General features: G+C 34.9%; 1 protein-coding gene across 2 annotated transcripts in view; it reads left to right on the forward strand.

Annotated features, from left to right (window-relative positions):
• Positions 1-22,604, forward strand: part of DHX36 (DEAH-box helicase 36) — a 52,486-nt gene that overhangs the window by 12,175 nt on the left and 17,707 nt on the right. For both annotated transcript variants that reach the window (XM_032344428.1, XM_032344434.1), the window contains exons 5-17: positions 1,479-1,649; positions 3,605-3,684; positions 4,463-4,537; positions 4,681-4,847; positions 6,311-6,392; positions 10,665-10,805; positions 11,066-11,168; positions 11,541-11,628; positions 14,645-14,700; positions 16,379-16,443; positions 17,177-17,320; positions 19,488-19,605; positions 20,253-20,351. In XM_032344428.1, coding sequence (XP_032200319.1) covers positions 1,479-1,649; positions 3,605-3,684; positions 4,463-4,537; positions 4,681-4,847; positions 6,311-6,392; positions 10,665-10,805; positions 11,066-11,168; positions 11,541-11,628; positions 14,645-14,700; positions 16,379-16,443; positions 17,177-17,320; positions 19,488-19,605; positions 20,253-20,351 — 1,389 coding nt within the window. The remainder of the gene's footprint in view (positions 1-1,478; positions 1,650-3,604; positions 3,685-4,462; positions 4,538-4,680; positions 4,848-6,310; positions 6,393-10,664; positions 10,806-11,065; positions 11,169-11,540; positions 11,629-14,644; positions 14,701-16,378; positions 16,444-17,176; positions 17,321-19,487; positions 19,606-20,252; positions 20,352-22,604) is intronic.

The raw sequence follows: 22,604 nt of genomic DNA on the forward strand, positions 1-22,604 counted from the left end.
TGCAGTCACCTGAGAATAATATAGTTCCCTATCCTGCTCTGTTCTCTCAGCATTGCTTTGTTTTGATTTTGGTTTTCATAGCACTAACTACAACCTGCCATAGTGTGTCTTTCCTTTTTAAGCCATTTTAAGTTCTTGAGGAGAGTGTTCACTATGTATTACTTGACTCGGTACAGTTCCTGATACTCTCTCAACCCCAATTAATAATTGTTGAGTGAATAAGTCCCATATTGCTTCTCTGTATTTACAAGCTATAATTTCAGTGTTCAGTCTTGGAACTTGTTCTGATAAATATATTGTGTTAGAGTAGATGGACAAATTTTTTAAATTGGGTTTTTTGATTAAACTTTTGTAGATAAAAGTCACCTCTAATACCTCTTTGAAGTAGTAGGATGGTTTTATTAATACAGTGTCTATTACTATTAAAATATTAGTGTTTGTAATTTTTAAGAAAAAAGATCTTTACCAAATACAGGGTTTTCCAGGTAATTGAAGTTTACCAATTTGATTTAGGTATTTAAAAACTTTATTGTAATTAACTGAAAGGAAATAATCTTAAGATAAATTACACTCTTTCTTGTTCTTTAAGACAGTGTACAAAACTTTTTCTGAAGGTAGAGCCATATTGTATGGGTTGTGATACAACTTTAATATCCTTAGTGTTATTTAGGTATTGGGATTCGTCTTGTACTCAGTAGCCTTACAAATCATCATTTATTTTTTTATTAAAGATTTTATTTATTTAATTGACAGATCACAAGTAGTCAGAGAGGCAGGCCGAGAGAGAGGGGGGAAGCAGGCTCCCTGCTGAGCAGAAAGCCCAGTGTGGGGCTTGATCCCAGGACCCTGGGACCATGACCTGAGCCACAGGCAGAGGCTTTAACCTACTGAGCCACCCAGGTGCCCCACAAATCAGCATTTTCTTTTATCAGTGTTCATTCTTATGCATAAAACTTACCTGTTGTCTCTTGTTCTTTTTGGTGTGTTTTCTTCTTCTTTTTTTTTTTTTTTTTTTTTTTTTTTTTTAATGTGGTGGTAGTGGTGTGTTTTGTTAACAGTGCCTTGCTTTCTTCTTTTTATAATTTGGTGCTGCTTTTCTTTTGAAAAACAGGAGGATCCAATACCCATACTGCCAGCATTGCATTTAACAAACTTTAACAAAAGCATTAATATATATATTTTTAAAGATTGTATTTATTTATTTGACAAGCAGAGAGCACAAGTCGGCAGAGAGGCAGGCAGAGAGAGAGGTGGAAGCAGCCTCCCTGCTGAGCAGAGAGCCCAATGCGGGGCTTGATTCCAGGACCCTGGGATCATGACCTGAGCCAAAGGCAGCGACATTCACACACTGAGCCATCTAGGGGTTCCTAATATGTTTGTTAAAAGCAATTACCTTCAGTTTGATAGAATTGTGATTATTAATTTTTTGGACTTGATCACCATATGATGTCCTTCACTTATTTTCCATTTTGAAATAGGAATTGGTAAATATGATTGATAACCATCAAGTAACAGTAATAAGTGGTGAAACTGGATGTGGAAAAACTACTCAAGTTACTCAGTTCATTTTGGATAACTACATTGAAAGAGGGAAAGGATCTGCATGCAGGATAGTTTGTACACAGCCAAGAAGAATTAGTGCCATTTCAGTAAGTAATGTCTCACTTTTTAAAATTCCCCACTTTTTATTTTCCATTCTCCTAGTCTTGCTCGAAATAAACGGATTTTGAACGTTTGTAGTGACTTCTTAATTAGGTTTAGGAGTTGTTCCTATGAAAGCAGGTATTTGGTAGTAAACACCAAAAGCTCCAATGACCTCTTACTGCTAATAGGTGCTCAAGTTTAAGTATAAATGCAGGCAAATTTTAGTATAAAACTAGAAGAATAAAAAGCTGATAAATTTTTATAGGATTATAAGCTGCGAAAAGTGTCCATCCATATAGATACTTTAAATTTTACTCCTTCACTCATTCAGTATTATTTTTTGGTTCTGTTTTTTCAGTAAGTACACTGGTGGTGAAAGCAGGAAGCCTTGCAGTATTTTAACTGCACTTTTAAGTTTTTAATGCAGCTGTTCAATAAGAGGGAATTCATCATTTTAAAAAAAGGGCATTGTTTTAGGTTTATCCTGTTAATAGTTGTAAGTACATGTTTAGGGCAAACAGCAGTTTTGTTTGTTCAGTTAGATGACCTAGTTAAATGTATGGGTTATATGTTCTTTAAGGATGTTTGGGTTTCTGACAGCATTTGATGTGTGTAGTAAGTTTATTTCAGTGTTGTAATTTTATATGTAAATATCAATTATAAGAATTTATGGTTTTGTTTAGTTACATGATAGTCTATTATCTCTAAGTCATTTAGTACAGAATCTGGTTAGGAGCTGCATTACCAGTTAAGGCAGTATTTTGGAGGAAATACAGTATGCATCTTAAGCTGATTTCTAAGAAATACTATTTAAAGAAGTACAGTAACAGTCTTTTTGGTACATTCATATTCCTAGGAAATACATAAAATCACAGAACAGTGAAAACCCACTTTTGTTATAATACAATTATAAAGCTAGATTTAAGTAAGTTAATATTATCATTTTCATTAATACAGCATTACCATATATATTGACAGTATGAAGATATGCTAACTAGGTTACTTTTTATTTATTTTTCCAAGATCTGTTAATACTTGAATGGGCAATTTAATAAGTAATAAAAAGTGAAATAATTAAGTCCGTTAATACAGGATATATTGGCTGGAAAGTTCTACTTCTGAAGTATTGTTTCTTAATTATGCCATTTTCTGTTTCTAATCTCATGAATCAGTGTTCTGTCACAAGATGACTGTGGTTACTTTTAGTTACATAAATCAGTATTGGATTATAATAAAATTTCATCAGTTCCAAGTTCATCTTTGGCCGCCATAACTTTTAGGACACGACCAACAACCAGGAATTAAGCAACAGCAATCTCTACTAAGAAGAAACAAACAAAAAACTGGAGAAAGAAAAGTATTTACCCTCAAATTATACACAAGTTTTATAAGCTTAACTATGGTTTTAATGTGGGTGTTGTTTTTTGGCTTTTTTGTGTTTTTTTTTTTTTTTAAGATTTATTTATTTATTTGATGGAGAGAGGGAACACAAGCAAGGAAAGTGGGAGAGAGAGAAGCAGGCTCCCCGTGTTGAGCAGGGAGCCGGATACAGGACTTGATCCCATGACTCTGGGATCCTGACCTGAGCCAAAAGCAGATGTTTAATGCCTGAGCAGCCCAGGCGCCTCCCTGATTTTAACTCTTAGTCAAAAAAGTCAAAAAGAAAGGTAGAATGATGCTGTAGAAAAGCACTTTGAAAATAATGATGAGAGAGAGTTTGGCCTTGGAGGGCTTTATAGGAGGAGGTGAAAAGTGAATTTCAGAAGCAAGTAGTCTGGAGCTTTTAAGGAACAACACACAGTTTTAGATCCCTGGAATTCTAGTATCTGTCTCTATTTTTTTAACTCTGGAAAAACTGATAAACATTTTTTCAACAGTCCCAGATTTTGTGGATATTCCACATGTTCTTCCTAAAGGAAATTATATTTTTTTTTGTAAATGTCTTTTATTTTGCTAAAAGGTCGCAGAGAGAGTGGCTGCAGAAAGGGCAGAATCTTGTGGCAATGGTAACAGTACTGGATACCAGATTCGTCTCCAGAGGTAAAGAACATTCACCTGTTGTGTCAGGTAGATTTTAGTGAAACTGTGAAGTTAGAGATTAAGGAGAAAAATGTTCCCTGTTGTTATGCTGATTATGATTAAAATTAGCATCTAAAGTAACTACAGTATAGGAAGCTTGCAACTTTTTAAATCCAAACAGGAGTTTTAAATATGCCTTTTAAAATATGCTTTACATTATGAAACAGCTAAAGAAATAACTTTACATGCTTTTACATTATTAAATGGCTAGAGAAGTAACTTTTTCCTGGATGTATATCAATAGGCCATTGCACACGAAAGGAGTTGGTGTCTCATATCTTTTGCTACCACCATCCCAACTGACTATTGATTCTGGTATCTTTAACCCCCTCTTCACTCCCTTATATTTCTATAGCCCTTTTCTGGAGCTCAGGATTCCATTTATCTTTTTAAGTGAACTGATTTTCCAATCACTGAATAGAAGTTTAGGCCCCTGTGTATTAAGTTATATTACTGGATATGCCTGGTTACTGGTATGTAAGTTATGTTAATGGTTATGCCTTTAAAAAGACATCATTAATATTGTATCATGACAGTGAAAATAATGTATAGTGAACTTGAATGTAGTATTACACATTAGTCTGTTACAGTAGGCATTCTTAGGACCAAAAACTTACTGTGAAGATTTTCATTAAAACTATAAGCAGTTTTAAATTGAAGATTTTCTTTTAAACTTTTGTGGTGCTAATTTGTTAGTAAAGAAGACCAAAAACTGTTAACTCCTATCTTTCATTCACAGTCGGTTGCCAAGGAAACAGGGTTCTATCTTATACTGCACAACAGGAATCATCCTGCAGTGGCTCCAGTCAGACTCGTGAGTATGTTTCACTTCAGGACAGACATTTTGTTAAACATTATCAAAGATGTAATTGTTCAATTGGATTTTACTAGTTGTGGAGGTAGAATGGTTCAGTTTTTAAATTTTTACTAAGTTACATACTTAACACTTTTGCTTAGGCATTTGTCCAGCGTTAGTCATATTGTGCTTGATGAAATCCATGAGAGAAATCTACAGTCAGATGTTTTAATGACGGTTATTAAAGATCTTCTCAGTTTTCGACCTGACCTGAAAGTGATATTGATGAGTGCGACTTTAAATGCTGAGAAATTTTCAGAATATTTCGGTAAGTAAGTTTTTATGATTATTGCTTTAGAAAGTTACCACAAAGCCACTGAATTGAGAGTTTAAAAAAAATAAGAATATATTGTTAGGTACAAAGTAGTTACAATGAGGGTTTAGCAGTTTTAAGTATTCAGGAGAATACTGTAAGTTGTCTTAAATAGCTGAGACTATCTTTCTAGTTACAACAGATAACTAGAGAAGTGAGCCTATTTTTAAAAGGCAGCATCGTCTGTGTTAGAGTGAAGACATGTAGATTTTTGGTGCTACAATCAGATAATAATTTAAGGTGGCATCCGTGAAGTCAAATCAAAGGTTTGAATAATTTTTTGAACACTTTATCGTGATTATTCTGTGGCATTTATGTACTATCACAGGCTAGGGTGGCAGTTTGCTGGTAATTATAGTAGTGACCACTTATGGAACACCTTTAGTATGCCAGATGTGCTCTATTTGGCACTTTGTCTTCATTAATCTTCATAACACCTTTTGAGGTAAGTGCTGTTATTCCCATTTTTATAGGTGTCTTTCCCAGTGTGCTTTATAATGGTTGCATAATTAAGAGACGGTTGAGAGGATTTGAAACTAAATTTAACTAGCTGTAGAATACATTTTTTTAATATTATGCCTCTTTTCCCTTACAGTCATGAGGGAAGGAGAGGAAAATAGTAGATGGGATTAAAATGGAATAGAGCTCTATTTAAATATAAATATAAATATAAATATTTAAATATTCTTATATTCAGCTTGGTTGACCTTCAGAGACCCGTGAAATTAGTTGATTATATTATGTCTTATTTTTTGTATGTGCAGTGAACTACTCAGAGCGAACATTGAGTAACTTGCTCAGACTTGGGAGAGGCAGAGCTGTGATACCACTTCAGATATTTTGATCTGTGATGCAGTGTTGTTCTTTGTCTCTAGTGCGTCCTGCTTGTTTTGCTTGATATGAAATGCTAAGTAACATTAAGTAACAGTACTAGGAGACAGTTATTTTAACTGGTGATTCTAGAAAGTAGGTAACACTTCAATATTTCGTTATTGTCTTGTTTTGATTGCTTTTTCTCTTTTCCTAATTCTGGGGGCCATAGGAGTACTGCTTCTTAAGTTGATTTCAATAAAACTTGGGTTCTGATGGTACCATCTTGGCTAATGATGGGGAGGAAATAGACCTCAAGTAATGAGTTTTGAGTCCAACTTAAAGTGCTCTATTCTTTGTATTTTGGGTTACTTTGTAGAACTATGAGGTGTGTGTACAGTTTGTAGCAGTAAAATGGTAGTGAACAGTAGACTGCTAGTTCATTAAACTCAGTATGAAAAAATAGGGTAGAACTGTGAGAGTGCCAGGACCATTTCTGAACTTAAGAAAGAAAGAGAGTTATTGGCCTCTTTATTGTCTGTTTATTTTTTTTTTTTTTTTTTTTTTTAACATTTGAGTACAGATTTATCTTTTGTCTGCCATAATAGGTAACTGTCCAATGATACACATACCTGGTTTTACTTTCCCGGTTGTGGAGTATCTTTTGGAAGATATAATTGAAAAAATAAGGTAAGTAAATATTAGGAAATAAAAAGAGATGTAAAAATATTAATGTGTCACCTTTTGTTCTGTCGATCTTTACTCTCAGAAACTCTTTTTTAGCCACTTCCAAGACCCGTTGTTTTTGGTTTTTTTTTTTATATCGGTGATTCCAAAACTGGGTTGCACATTAAACTCACCTGGAGTCTTTTAAAAAGTCCAGATGCCCCATTTTCACGCCCTACCAAAATTACATTACAAAGCCTGGGCTGGTAGCCAACCATCAGTTTTTTAAGGATCCCTGGGCAGCAGAGTTTGGGAGTCTTTGTCCTTAGTGCTTAAACGTCTCTTCTGATTCACCTACCTGGTTTTCATTCTTTGCTGGCTTCCATTGCCTATCTTTTAAATAGGATTTCCTCTGAGGGTTCTTAATTTCCTTTTCTCAGTCTTTTATGGTTTCACTCTGCAACCTATTTCCATGACCATAGTTACATATTTTCACAGCTCTCAGAACTGAAGCTCTATATGAATATTAAATTTGGAATCTGACTCTGTACTCAACAGCATTCTAGTACATTAGATACCCTCAACCTCACATTTTTCCAACTAAAAATGTTATACCCAAAGTTAAAACGAATGGGTCTTTCAGTGGTTACTGGCATGATTCTCCACCCCTTGTTTAAGTTGTAAATCAAAAGAGCTAATATCAAGCAGTTAAGTACCAGAATATGTTACCTGCTTTACATTGCTTTAGTAACTAACTTAGTCCAAATCATTCTGTGCTCCTGCCTACCCCACAACACAAACCTGAGAGCATTCTCCTTGAACATGCCTTCTTGTTTTTATTTCTTCTACTTAAGGTCTTCATTATCTCTTCTGTACTTAAAGTTCTTCTTTTGGCACTTCTGTGTTCACTGTCACATACATAGTTTTCTACAAAATCTGGTTAAGTGCCCATTCTTCCCCTAGTCATGCCTCTTGAGATTTCTCTTTCAAAACTTGTTTAAGGACCTTCAGTTTTAAAAACAGTTCTTAATATTCTATTTATTGAGGGAAACCATTTTGTATTTAGAAAACTATGTGCTGTAATCATAAAACTAATAACTAACACTCATTCACAATGACTTTATCATGACTTGAGAATAGTAATAAAACCTAGAACTGCTTTTTATCTTCCACAAAGTTGATACTACATTAATTTAGAACTAGGACTATGCTTTGTTTTCCTAAATCATTTCCCTAAATTAATATAGTTGTCAGTTACGGCATATATAGGTAGATTGATAAATTTAGAGAAAAACTTGTTTAAGGACTTCTGTGTTTTGTCATGGCCTATAGCAGAATACCTCAGCTGGTATGCCCATATTATTGATCCCTTCAATACCCAGGCCATTAGCTACCAGCAGCCTCCTCTAGGGGACTATACCAAATTATATTTGACTTTCTTGATGAGAGAAGGGTTGGGAAAACACAGCCTGTAAGATCGGGTTCCAGTTCCTTAGCTAGTCATCGCGAGGTTCTTTACAATCTGGCCCCGTCTTTTTCTAGCCTTATGCATCTCATGGCTTATGCATGCTAAATGCACCATTCCCTAATATGCCAGCCAGTGCCCTTTCATTCAAGCACTTTATGCTTTATTACATGCTGTGTTCTCCTCTTAGACTTACATGTGCCACTCTCTCCTTCCTTTATATATATAAACTCAGCTATGTAATTATAAGTCCCAGCTTCACTGCCTATTAAGCCTTGTCTTATTCCTCCTCATCTGGACTCCTATATCACTTTTATCATCTCTCTTATAATATTTAACATATTGCCATGTAGTGTATATTTATATTTGCTTCTTACACTAGACTACAGATTTTGGGAGGTCAAGAATTTTGTCCTGTTCATCTCTGTAACTGCTGCACAGTATAGTGCCTGGCCTGTAGTAAACATGGGAATAAATACATAGACCGATGTAGAAACACTTGAGATTTTTCAAGGTCACAGCTTGCTTGTTATGTGAAAAAAACAGGAAGTAGTAGTGGTAGTGGGAAGGTGAAAACAAAGATCCTACAGCATATTCTACATGGAGAAAAGCTGAATTTTGTGTGCGCATTTATTTATCAGATTCTTACTATATGTCTTGCATAAAGTTTATGTGCACTAGGGTCTGAGCATAAACAAGGAAAGACTTGGTACATATCTTCAGAGCTTATATGTGGACAGACACAGAAGCTGTCAGGCAAAGTAGCAGCAGAAGCAAAGTAGTAGCAGAAGTAAAGAATATATTGGAAATGAGATTATATAGCAGGGATAGACTGGGCAAGTCAGGAAAGCAGTGAAACTTGGAGTAGGAAAGAGGGTAATGTATATGTCAGAGAGGGTAGAACATATAAAAGTATGAGAGAGTATCTTGGTCTCTCATGCTCTGGTTTTGTCATCAGTAAGCTTTATTGTTGCATTCCTTTGATTCCACCATTTGTCTCAGTTCCTACTGTGGCACATTTACCAGTTGTTTTCTAATAGAGTAACAGGTGACAGCTTGCCAGCAGTGAGAGTGAAGTTTCAGGAGACAGTTCTCTGAAGTTATTAAATGATGAATTGCGTTCTTAAGCTCCCTGGAAGGCAGGGAATGTTCAAAGAACTGTAGCTAAAGGAAGGGTCTGTTGAAGAAAAGAGATGGTGTCTGTGCACTTGTCATTCCCTAGTCAGTCCTATGTGGGGAATTGAAGGAGTATAGTCCTTGGACAGAAGTTTTCAAGAGAAGCTCTCAGCTCTCCCTTCCCAGAAGAAGAGCTGCACTGTAGGGATGTAAGAGGGAAGGAAGCAGGGTGAGATGATACAGAGGATTGTCACTGGTCACTTGGGCTCTGGGGGGTTGAAGGTTACCTCTGTTTTTTGGAACTGTGGGAAAGGAGGCAACTGTGGGTCCATCCTGCTGACTAGGACTAATCTCTGTCTCAGGTTGCCCTACCTCAAGTTGATGCCTCTATATGTATCGAAGACTTAGGGGAATCCTGGGTCACAGGTACTGAATATAGGGAAGGGGATTAACACTTTCTGGGTGCCTACTATGTGTCAGGCACTGTGCTTTATTTTATTGGATTTTTCTTTTGTTCTTGTGCCTGTGTAATTATAAGAGTTTTAATTTCTGAAACAAGCAAACCGAAGGGTAGAGGCATATACCTTGTCCAAGGTCACACAGGTAATCAGTGGCAGAGCAAGGACAGTATTCCAGTTCTGTCTAATTCTAAAGACCATGCTCCAAATCCCCCTTTTGGATCTAGGTGCTCTCTCCCTAGGCAAACTCGGATGGGCTTTGAAGTTCAAGTGCAGTTAGTTTCTTTTTTTTTTTTTGTCTTTTTTTTTTTGTCTTTTCCCACCCCATGCCTCTCCAAACCCACTTGAATTAGGTGGCATTCTTAGGGAGATGAACCTCTGTTTTTAGCAGTCACTATGGCATGATGGAGTCATGGCATAATACTGGACTGACACATAAGAGTACTGATTCTGGCTCTGCTATTTAGCTCTGACTATAGGATGGAGCAGAATTAAGATAAATTATCTGAATTTCCTGGGGCACTAATTAAAATTCTAGATTAGCAAACCCCAGCCAGACCCACTGAATCCTAATTACAAGGGATTGAATTCAGGACTCTATATTTTTCTTTCTTTCTTTCTTTCTTTATTTATTTATTTATTTAAAAGATTTTATTTATTTGACAGAGATCACAAGTAGAGAAGCAGTCAGAGAAAGGGGAGGGAAGCAGTCTCCCCACTGAGCAGAGAGCCAATGTGGGGCTTGATCCCAGGACCCTGAAATCATGACCTGAGCCAAAGACATAGACTTAACCCCCTGAGCCACCCAGGTGCCCCCAGGATTCTATATTTTATAAGCTCTCTGTGGGATTCTTATGTGCACTCAGGTTTGGAAATCCTGTATTCAAAATCTGAGTATTCCACTAGGCATTTATTATTATTTTGGACTTAGGTTAATGTTAACTTTGTAAACTTGAAAAGTAAAAGTGACTCTAGTATTAACTTTTTTTTATTTTGTCTGCTAATAATGATGATCTAGAGGTTTTTATATACTTTGGCAGATGGTTTTATATACTTTGGTTTTATATACTTTGGTAGACCTCTAAAATGTCAGATCTTACAAATTAATGAATAGTTGTAAATAAACATTTAATTAGCTTTCACTAGAAAGCATAATGAAAATGTTCTTTAAAATCCAAATGTAAAAAGTCATAGATATTTGCTAAAACCAGAAGAGTTTCCAAAAAGTGAAGCTATTTAAGAATGTTTTTATTTTAGATATGTTCCAGAACAAAAAGAACACAGGTCTCAGTTTAAGAGGGGTTTCATGCAAGGGCATGTAAATAGACAGGAAAAAGAAGAAAAAGAAGCAATCTATAAAGAACGCTGGCCAGATTATGTAAGGGAACTGCGAAAAAGGTAAGTGGGTTTTTTGGGGGGTTTTTTGTGTGCGTTATGTTTTGTTTTAATTTTTTACAGCACAGGATCTGAATAACTAAAACAAAAAAGCAGAGTTTGTCTTCTTGAACTTGTTCATAACTGTTATTCCAGTAATTCTTTTCTGTATATTAATTGTTTTTCCACGTTTGCCAATTGAGTTAATTTTTAGGATTTTGTAGCAAGTTGAACCTTAGGAAACTTTATCAGGTGTTTGATGATTTTCTGTTTAACTTTGATAGGTATTCTGCAAGTACCGTAGATGTTCTGGAAATGATGGATGATGATAAAGTTGATCTGAATTTGATTGCTGCCCTCATTCGACACATTGTTTTAGAAGAAGAGGTTAGTTTATTGCTTTTTGGTGATATAATTTTAATTGTATTAATATAACAAGACCCTGAGGAAAGAAGAATAATTTTCTTAAATGCTTTTTAAAAATAGCATATGGAAGAAACTGCTTTAACACCAGAAATAGGAATCTCGAAATAACCAAGATTTAGGCTTTGATCTATTTAAAAGAAAGAGTAAACAAATGAAATATCTGGATTGTAAACCCTGTTTTTTAAAAGTGACCTTGTATTCTTCAGTTATAATCAGTAACTAAATTTCTTAAGCTAATAAAATTTTAATGAAGACTTAAATATGTACAGAAGTTTACTTTTATTGTGTTTTGTTACATGATTTTTTTGTAATCATTATTTCCCCACCATACAGGATGGTGCAATATTGGTCTTTCTACCAGGCTGGGACAATATCAGCACTTTACATGATCTCTTGATGTCACAAGTGATGTTTAAATCAGGTATTATAGAAATGTATTTTATTGCAACTCCCAAGAATAGTACTTAAGTCATATGTAACATGGTTGTTTTCTTTTATTTCTAAGACTATTGCTTTGAAGGCTGCCTTACTATAGGAACTTGGTGGTCTTAAGCCCAGCCTCGGTTTTTTAAAAACTTAGATCTATCTCTCTCAAAATAAAATTCTAGGTCACAAGATGAAGGTGTTAGGTATATGGTAAAGTTCTTAATTTGGTATTATAAGAATAGTTCTGCCCCTTTTCCTAAATTTGCCTAATAATATTGAGCCCTTAAAGTTAAGCTGTTGGAGCGCGAGGTGTTTTTTCACTCAGTGCTGCACTTGGGCAGAAGCATAGGTTGAATTTTATCTCCTATTCCGGAGTTTCTCAGCTCAGACTGTACAACAAAGTCAATCATTAGTGGTGCTGCTTTAAAATTTGGATCCTCAAATCTATGAATGTGACTTGAACATCTGTAGTTCTTAAAAATTCCTCAGGTGATTCTGATGCTTTAATATCATGTTTGAGGGACAAAATCTCTTAGGTTTTAGAGAAATACGTGAGGCCGTTTTTCTCCCATAAAATTCGGCCAGAGCATTTTCAGGAATAATTACTAACACCAAATTGGTAGAATACGAAGCAAATTCTGTTTGGTATTTGATAGTTCTGACTCTAATCTTTTGAAGTGTTTTGACACATTTTTCTAAGACACTAAAGATATTTTGGTCTAATTATATTGGCTGAAATAGTAAAGCTGTATTTTTTATTCTTTGTTAAATCCCACTATAGTAATGCCTTCGAGACATTATCTGTAATTAAAAGTTACTTGCTATTCTCTAGTTGGAAAATGTTTTTATTTGATTACCATGACTTCTCTGTAATGAAATACTGATTTCTCTTTTCCTGGTCAGTGATAACCTTTCTTTATAGAAAAGCCGTAGTCATGATTAAACAGTGCAATTGAATTTTTTTTTTTAAACTGGAATTTTTTTTTTGGGCTGAACCTTCTAATGTTGGCCCTCTCTTACCCCCAAAATAATTGCTACTGTATGATCTACTTTTAATTTCAAAAAACATGAGTGTATGTATTTACCAAGAAAAATACAGGGAAGATATACCAAAATTTAATACTATAATTTCTGAGGAAGTGTGGAAAGGCTACGATATTATAGATTACTGTAATTTTTATTAGTTTTCTAAAGAAGGAGGTATTAATTTATACTTTGACTACTAGCTCAATTCTTTTCTTTCCAAAGTTTAACAAGAATGTTTTTTTTCTCAAGTTAAGTTTTAAAATTTAGGTTTAATAATCAGCTATACTGTTAGCCATTGTAGAAAGGTCAAAAAATTGTTCTAACTCCATACTGATTGAAAGGTAAATCTTGAAACCCAATTTACCGAATGTTTACCAGCTTTCTTACTGCCTAAGTGTGGATTCTGTTCCCACTGACTACTATAGTTGTGCAATATCAGCAGTCTAAATTGTGTTTGTCCCAGTTACAGTCTTCAACAGAATTATTTTTATTTTCAGTGTTTCACCTGGCTGCTGATTTTTTAACTTGTAATGAAACATTTAAACTTACAGAAAGCTTAGAGACTCATAATGCACATCATACTCCATTGATTTCTCTAGAGGCAACAGTTATTTTTGTGATCTAATTTTTTCCTTTTCAAAGTAAATTGCAGCTATCACATTATCTCAAAAAATATATGCATCTCTAAAAATAGACAATTTTCTCTATAACCACAATGCCATTATCATACCTAACTCTTAAACATATCTAATAATCCAATCTGTAGTCAGATTTTCCCTGCGAAGTGTTTTTTATAGCTAGTTCATTCACACTACAGAAAAACTTAAACCAAATAAGTCTTAATCTAGATAATCATTTCCGTACCCTCTTCACTTTCCGCATGGTAATGTCTTGTGGAAAATACTAGGTCCACCTAGACTTGATTTGTCTGAATCTGAATCCTGCTAGTGTCATTTCATTTGATCCTTTCTTACCTATACTTTTTATAAACTGGAAATTATATCTTAAGACTTTATCCAATTCGAGAAATATTTTTGTCCTGAGTATTGATTGAGTTGATGTGTATTTCATATTGTTTGAGAGTAAGTAATTCAGAGCATCCTTTTTAACAGTGTCAGTTGCTTAACCACTTTTTACTACTTTTGAAGATTTGTAACCCTTATTCAGAGGGGCCTAGAGAGTCTGGGGACATCATATCTCCTTTGAATAGCAATTGTGGTTTTTTTCTGGGGGGAAATACAGCTATCTTGAGTCATTTGGACACTGACTAGAGATTTAAGTGAGGTTGCATTTTTTTGTAACCGTAGATAAGCATGAAATCTACCCTTGCTTCCTTAACACGCCCTTAGTTCCATCACTGATACTACACCAGACTTTCTCCCTAATAGCTAATATCCACGAACGGACTGAGTTGTTTCATTTTGAAACTTTAGGAATATGATTTCTTACATTTTTAATGAAATTGTGTTTAAAAATGTGGTTCACCTTTGGAATGCATTATATTTAGTCAGTGCTGTTTCTGTTATTTTTTAGCATAAAAATGGGCATGGAAATTAGGATATTTCCTAAGTAATGTGCTGTAAAAAAAAATATTCTCTATTAATTAAAATAGTGAGGATCACCCAGAGTCTACAGACTTACATTCATGTTAAAGCAAAATTTTCTGGTCTTCAATTAGGTGATGGGAATGGAGTTAGTGATGTTTTTCTAGCATAATTTGAAAAGATTGCTTCTAAGCTTAAGCATTTTTTAGGAATTTGGGGAATATGCTTATCAGTGTGCAATAAATTGACAATAAAATGTGAGCAAGAACTTGTTGGAGCACCAAGGAAAGAAGAAAATAAAAAGAAAAATTTGCCGACTATACATAAGAATATAAATAAGAGTTACATGGCTTAGCATCTCAACTATTGTTCTGTGTCTGTCTGCTGGAGCTTCTCTGCAGCTATTTATCTTAAAGTTTAATTTTCTTTTTAAATTTTCAGACAGGTTTCTTATTATACCCCTACATTCACTGATGCCTACAGTTAACCAGACACAGGTATATTCTTAAATTTATTCACTCTCTGTCTTTGAAATTGAGGCAAGCTTTAAGGGCTGTTTATTGTATGTTTTATTTTCTCTTATTTTTTGAAGGCAAATTTTCTAGTAATCCGTATATATAAAAAGTACTTCTTTGAGAATATTTGTAGATCAGTCTTCAGGGGATAATTGCACAAGAACTTGAATAACTGAGGGATATTAACAAACACTAGTTTTGTCAACATCAGGGAAAAGTTTAAAGATTGATTTCACCAATAACTTGTTTGGGTTTCATTTACCTGTGACCTACTAAAGCTTGATGTTTGAGATTTTTGATTTAATAGAATTAGTATATTTGTAGGCATGAGATTTCCTATTTTATCAATAATATATCATTATAGTTTTGAATGTGTTCTTTCTTTCACATTCAGGGATATCCCTAGTTAGAATACAGCTGTGTTCTCAAAGGCAAGATAGTTTTCAGGACTGCAGTGTCTGTAGGCCCAGGTAGAATGAGATTAATCAGAAGAAAATCTGTCTTCCCTTCTAGTTTTTCCACTTCTTTTCTAAGAATATATCAAGACAGGGGCAGCTGGATTGCTCAAGTTAGTTAGGTGCCTGACTCTTGATCTGGATTCAGGTCATGATCTTGGTGTTGTGAGATCAGGCCCCAAAGCGGGTTCTGCCTTGAGCATTGGGCTCTGCACTGAGCATAGAGCCTGCTTGATATTCTCGCTCCTTTCTGTTGTGCGCATGCGCGCTCGCGCATGTGCTCGCATGCTCTTTCTCCCTCTGTCTCTCCCCAAAAAATAAATAAATAAATAATAACCTTTTTTATGGAGGCACTTTTAACGTGTTTCCTGCTGATACCATAGTCTAAGGCTTAGCCAGTTTAATTGGATAGAACGTGCATACCTAAAGGAAGATAGTAAAGAGAGAAGACTCTTAATTCCAAAGACCAGACAGAACAGTGTACAATGTGGCAGTGCTTCCTCTCGGACTCCATAATAGCAAATTATGTATTCCTTTGCTAGAGATTACATGACTAGATTGGAAAATATTTTCTCTTGATTATCATTTTTATAAAGGAGACAGATTTATGCATTTCCTTGCCTTATAGCCAAGTGGTACTTGACTGTATATCTTCTACTTGGCTGGCTTTGTGAAGGGTGCTGTTTGTAGGAGTCAGCATTTGAAGATTTTTTTTTTTTTTCTTTTTTTTTTTTTTTAGTTTAGTCTGATTTCAAAAGCTTATATACAGTTTACAGCCAGACATCCATTCTGTTGAGCTTGGCATTTGCCTTGGTGGTTGGTGCCTTTACCCATACAGTTTTGGATAATTCGTAGTTCCTATTGCTAAACCAAACTCTGTCTCAGAAGTTTGACCACAAAAAGACATTTATATTTCTCAGCTTTTGTTGATAAAAGATTCTGTAAATTCAAATAATCATATTGCATTTGAAATCTTGTTTGTGATAAGGTTCCAAAATCTGGGAGGTTCAGTTTGTTTTACCAAAAAGGAATTTTATAGTATTGAAATGATGTATATCTATAAAATGTATCTACACGTATTAGATGCATATGTAAATGAACACAGAATGCTAAAAATGACAGTATCTGAAGTACTTTTTCTGACTGAAAGTATGCTGTGTTAGAAATTAATTACTTTTGGGGTTTTGATTTATTTATTCTTACAGGTATTTAAAAGAACCCCTCCTGGTGTTCGGAAAATAGTAATTGCTACCAATATTGCAGAGACTAGGTAAATATCAGCTACTGATGATTGTATTTTTTTGAGCCCAATAAATTATTCACATACCTTAGACTCTTTCTCTCCAAAAGATGCTTCATAATTTTTGTACATAAAGTTGTTCTAATTTAGTCGTGGCATTGAGCATAGGTTTTTGGTTTGGTTTTTTTAATCCTGTAATGGTTTAGCCTTCTTTACAAACAGCCTTTTTAATGTTTTGGTTTGGTTTTTTGTTTGTTTGTTTGTTTGTTTGTTTTAGCTTTCTTAAAGAAGCCTGGGAGTTGAGGTCAATTTTGGTTTTGCCTTTTTCTGGTTGGAAGTCATGTTGTTTGATAATCAGTTGTGAATAGCCTTTAAAATTTGATTTATTCCCTTGGAGGTATTAGTATGTCCATGCAGTTATTGAAACATTTTTTCTGTGGAAACTGATATTAAACCATGGCACTTAGACCCGCCAAGCTAAGTACAAAAGTCATCAAGTAAGCTGTGAAGTTTGACCATGGGCAAATAAATTCCTCATGTGATCTGTTGAATTGGCTGCCACTGCAGCTCCTGATGCTGCTTATACAGTTAGGTGCTCTATCCCTGTCCTATTGGTAAATGTGGGAATGTTGGTGAGAATCCCAAACTGCTAACGGTAGTTTGACCAATAAAAAATTCTTTAAAATCCTGGTCTGTAGGCCCTGTTCGAGGTTATGTGCTTTTGATGTATTTTTAATATTTTATACATCTATTTTCCAAACAGCATTACCATAGATGATGTTGTTTATGTGATAGATGGAGGAAAAATAAAAGAAACACACTTTGACACACAAAACAACATCAGTACAATGTCTGCTGAGTGGGTTAGTAAAGCTAATGCCAAACAAAGGAAAGGTCGAGCTGGAAGGTAAGATGGAATCTTTGTCTGAAACATAGTTTCTTTGGAAAAATACCTGTCAAGTTTTCTATTTCATGATTTTTCTACTCTTAATTCTTCAACATAGTTAAAATTTTTATTCTTAACTCTGTTACGTATAATTTTAATTTTTTTAAGCACATATTACTAATAATCATGATAACTAGTAATAATATTTGAATGTCATGGTATCTCCTAAGTACTTTGTATGTATTAACTTGCTTAATCCTTGCTACAGTGTAATGAGGTAGGATATTGTCCCCATTTAAAGGGTTTGCAAATGAAGGTATAAAAAAATGAAAAGTGGAGCGCCTGGGTGGCTCAGTGGGTTAAAGCCTCTGCCTTTGGCTCAGGTCATGATCCCAGGGTCCTGGGATTGAGCCCTGCATCAGGCTCTTTGCTCAGCAGGGTGCCTGCTTCCCCCTCTCTCTGCCTCCCTCTCTGCCTACTTGTGATCTCTGTCTGTCAGATAAATAAAATCTTTGAAAAGTCACACAGCTGTGTAGGCAGCAGATTCATGATTTGAACCCAGCAGTCTAGTTCCAGTGTGGGCTCCTAATCCTGTCCTTTACAGCTATACTGGTTTTTCATTATTAGTTACCAGTGAAAACACAGATAACATACCTTTTCCCTGTTGATGTGGTGGTAGCATAAGAAATAAAAACGTCTCTGTTTCAATGGTAGGAAAAATAATTTGCCTTTAACAAAAATAATTGCACTTAGAACTGTTTTGATGCATACTTCACAGTATTTTTACACCCTTATTCATCTGAGTGGTAGAATCCTGTCTGGAATTATAGAAGAGAGTTTTCTCTTTTGCCTCTTACAGGTAGAACAAAAAGATTTCCACTAATTTTCAGATCTGGACTTAAGTAAGGAAAGGAGAATTAAAAAAACTTTATAGATCATTTTATTTGGAAGAAAACTTTATAGATTATTAATGCTTTTACATTTGTACATAGTAAAGCTCTGACTCATTTGCTGTAATCTTTGCAGATTATCCCATTATAATTTGGAGACAGTTTATTAGATTATAAGGTTGGTGCTCTTGAGGCAATGTCCTGACTTACTCTAAGAATTGTACTTTTCTGATCAGCTGTTGGAGGATAACTTGATTTCAGGTTCCACCAAGACTAAGGTTTTCTCATGCAGACTTAACACCACTGGATACTGATTCAAGAAGTATTCACTGTTTGGTACACTTTTATATGTGAATAGTAAACATATTAGCAGAAATTAAAACAGTTACAGAAATAAAGTAAATGAAGTATTACATTTCATATAATTCATATAATTTCCACTAGCTTGGTAGAAGTTAACTATAGATTTACGTTGTTTTAATTCAAATGGACAGTAGTTCCTTGTAGAATCTATAGATGTAGATTCCTTTAGCAAAGCCTGATCAGTAATTATTTTGAAGACCAGGGCAAACTATATTATGGGGTCATCAGTGGGGGCACTCTTAGTTTATGTGCACACATTTTATGTGCACACATTTTATTAATAGGTGATGAGTCTTTATAGACTTGTGACAGAAATAGCTAAGGTTTTTGGAATTTATTTTTATTCCTGTAGGAAAAGGACATCCCCCTTCTTGAGCAGCAAGATCCCATAGAAATATTTGTTCTGCTTGAAGATGTGTGAATACCTTGGACCTCTACACATCTGTCCTTAACAATGTCCAACATTCACATCACTAATGAAAAATTTAACAATTAAAAAATTTCCAGCATCCCTCTGAAAGTTCACTAAATAGCACATAGTTAAAAGTTTTTTAAATGCTGTAGATGGATTAAGGATTAATGTAATGCTAGGATTTGTTACCTAATGTGATCACAGGGCCTATAGAAGTAAAAACCCCATTAGACTGCTGTTACTGTTACTAAGTATAGCAATCTGGAATTTGTAAGTTAGAAATAGGGAACCACATTACTGTTTGGGGAGGAAATCTATTTCTTAAAACTAGTACATAGGGATAGTGGATCTAGGGTTTTATAAAAACAGATGAGAAAGAATATGTGATAATAAAAATGAGATGTTAAGTAACTTTGTTATGCTGTACCTTACATGAAATTGATACTGGTTACTTTCTCTGCTTCCTGTTTTCTCTGGAGTTCTAAAAAGTCATTAGTAATACTCTTTTTTATTTATTTTTTAGAGTTCAACCTGGTCATTGCTATCATCTGTATAATGGTCTTAGAGCAAGCCTTCTGGATGACTATCAGCTACCAGAAATTTTGAGAACTCCTTTGGAAGAACTTTGTTTGCAAATAAAGGTAAATTAGGTGGGAAAATTAGAAAAGTAAATGGGGGGTAAGGTTGTAATTTTCAACATTATTATAGAAGAAAGTAGCATATTATCTGTGAAGAAAAATTATTGCTATGCATTTGTCTCTTTTGTGTTAGTAAACTGTTTTTAAACTTCCTTCAAAAGTTGATTAACCACGTTTTTATCATGTACACTCTAGAGCCATACTGCCTGTGTTTGAATCCCAGCTCCTCCCCCTGACAAGCTAGTTCTGTTAGTTGGCAAGTTGTTTAAATTAAGGTTTTATAAAATTCTTAGAATAGTGCCTGGCATATAGTAAGTGTTCAGTAAATGTTAGCTATGTGTACTATTACTGCATCTTACGGTGTTATTCCTCATGATAAACTTCTCCCCATTTTTCACCATCTTCTATATATTTTGATGCAGTTAACCTTCTTATTTTGAAAATAGTTGGTAATCAATTATTTTGATTGATTGAAAAGTAGCTGAGATTTTAACCAGCTACTTTTCCCATCAATATAGAGTTGGTGAGTAATAGAAAGTAGTAACTTGAAAATCATGTATGGATTTGATGCTTTATTCAAGTGATCGACAGGCAGGACTAAACTGTTAATGTCAGTATATATATGTTTAATTATGTTTGTCTTCCCCCAGATTTTAAGGCTAGGTGGAATTGCTTATTTTCTGAGTAGGTTAATGGATCCACCATCAGATGAAGCAGTGTCACTCTCCATAAAACACCTGATGGAACTGGTAAATTTTATTTTTTAAAAATTCTAACTTAGATTTATAATGTTAATGCACATAAGCCACCTGATTTTAAAAAATTTACTCTCATTACCGCAAGGTAGACCAGTGAATACATAGTGCCAGATCTGATTTACTCTTTGGCTATTCAGCTTAGTATATGAAATGCAAATTAGAAAGATTTAAAATCATAGTTTTGTGATAGTTTTATCATTCTGGGCCCTTTCCACATTTTTTTTCATTATAGGCTTGTTTTAAAATTACGTGAAATCTTGAAATCTTTCATTTTACTGGTATTTGTCTTCATTTGTATTCTTCAAATGAATTTGGTTGGTTTATTGACTCTTCTGATTACCCTAATGTTTTTAGAGCTTTTGTCAAAATCAAGTAATTTAATGACGGTATGGTTCGACATCTTAAAGGCAGCTCTTGTATTTTTGAAAGAATATCAACAGGTGCCTCATACTCCCCTGCCTACCATTTTTATTCTTAGAGTTTTGTTTTGTTTTGTTTTGTTTTTAGTTGTTTTTTTGTTTTTTTGTTTTTCTTAATGAAGTCAGGGATTGACAAACTAGTTTCAGTTTCTTAGGCAAGTGACTACTAGCCATCCCTGCACAAGTTCATACTGAGAAGAGTCGCAGGACTGGCTGTGAGTTACTGCCCAGAGTGAGGAAAAGGGTGCTATATGGTAATGCTCAGAATATAGAGAGAAAGTGGTTCAAGCTGTGTTGTCCAGTAAGGTAGCCACTGGCCACATATGACAATTTAAATTTTGAAGTAAATTACAAATTCAGTGTCTCTAGTCTTACTTGTACATTTCAGATGCCCAGTAGGCCCATGTGGCTGGTGGATATTACATTGGACCACACAGAGATAGAACATGTCAGTCACTGCTACAAGTTTTATTGACTAGTACTGTGTTAGAGGTAGCTGAAGATGTACTTGACATATTTGAGTTTTATTTAAGCCATCTAGACAGTTAATTTTGAGAATTTGGGCCATATCAGAACATTGCAGTAACTTCTGAGATAAGTTGTTTTAATTAAAAAAGCATTATAATTTATCTTGTTGGAATTTGTATTACATATAGTGAGGTTATTCATATTTTAGGAGAGTAGCAAGTGCAGTTTTACCACTGACTTGTCTGTCTTCCGGTCTAGGCTTTTATCTAATAGAATAGGGCTTTGCTGCTTTTTTTATCTAATGGAATAGAGCTAGGTGGCAATTAGAAAATCAGTTTAACTATTTATGGACAACCAGAAGATAGCTGGACTCTGAAGCCTGAATAGATGACTTCCTCTCTCTGAGCTAAATTGAAGAGCCCCGTCTTAGCCGTTTGCAGACAACAAAATCATGAAGAGGCCAGCAAATCCTTGCTAACATTAAGTCTAAAGCCTGCATTTTGTTTTTAAGTTTATTTAAATTCCAGTTAATATACAGTGTGATACTAGCTTCCCATGTACAGTATCGTGATTCCGCACTTCCCTACAACACCTGGTGCTTATCACTAGTGCACTCCTTAATCACCATCACCTGTTTAACATCCCTCCCACCCCACCCCACCCCACTCCCCACCCCCCCACCCCCCCCCACCCCACCCCAATTCAGTAACCATCTGTTCTCTATAGGTAAGGGTCTGTTTCTTGGTTTGCCTCTCTTACTTTCTGTATGCCCTTTGGTCTGTTTCTTAAATTCCACATATGAGTGAAATCATATGATACTTGTCTTTCTCTGTCTGACTTATTTCACTTAGCACAATACTCTGGCTCCATCCATGTCATTGCAAATAACATAATTTCAATCTTTTTATGGCTGAGTAATATTCCATTCAATATATATGTACCATATCTTCTTCATCCATTTATCAATCAGTGGACACTTGAGCTGCTTTTGTAATTCGGCTATTTTAGATAGTGCTACAAATATTGTGGGTGGTGCATGTATCCCTTTGAATTAGTATTTTTGTATTCTTTGGATAAGTAAGTAGTAGTGTAGTGGCTGGGATCAGAAGGTAGTCCTGTTTTTAACTTCTTGAGGAAACTCCATACTGTTTTCCAGAGTGGCTGCACCATTTTGCATTCCCACCAGCAGTGCATAATGGTTCCTCCTTCTCCACATCCTCATCAGCACCTTTTGTTTCTTGCATTGTTGATTTTACCCATTCTGGCAGGTGTGAAGTGATAGATCATTGTAGTTTTGATTTGTATTTATTTGCCTGATGATGAGTGTTGTTGAGCATCTTCGCATGTGTTTCTTGGC

Source organism: Mustela erminea, chromosome 1 (genome assembly GCF_009829155.1).
Source record: "Mustela erminea isolate mMusErm1 chromosome 1, mMusErm1.Pri, whole genome shotgun sequence".
Classification (NCBI taxonomy): Eukaryota; Metazoa; Chordata; class Mammalia; order Carnivora; family Mustelidae; genus Mustela; species Mustela erminea.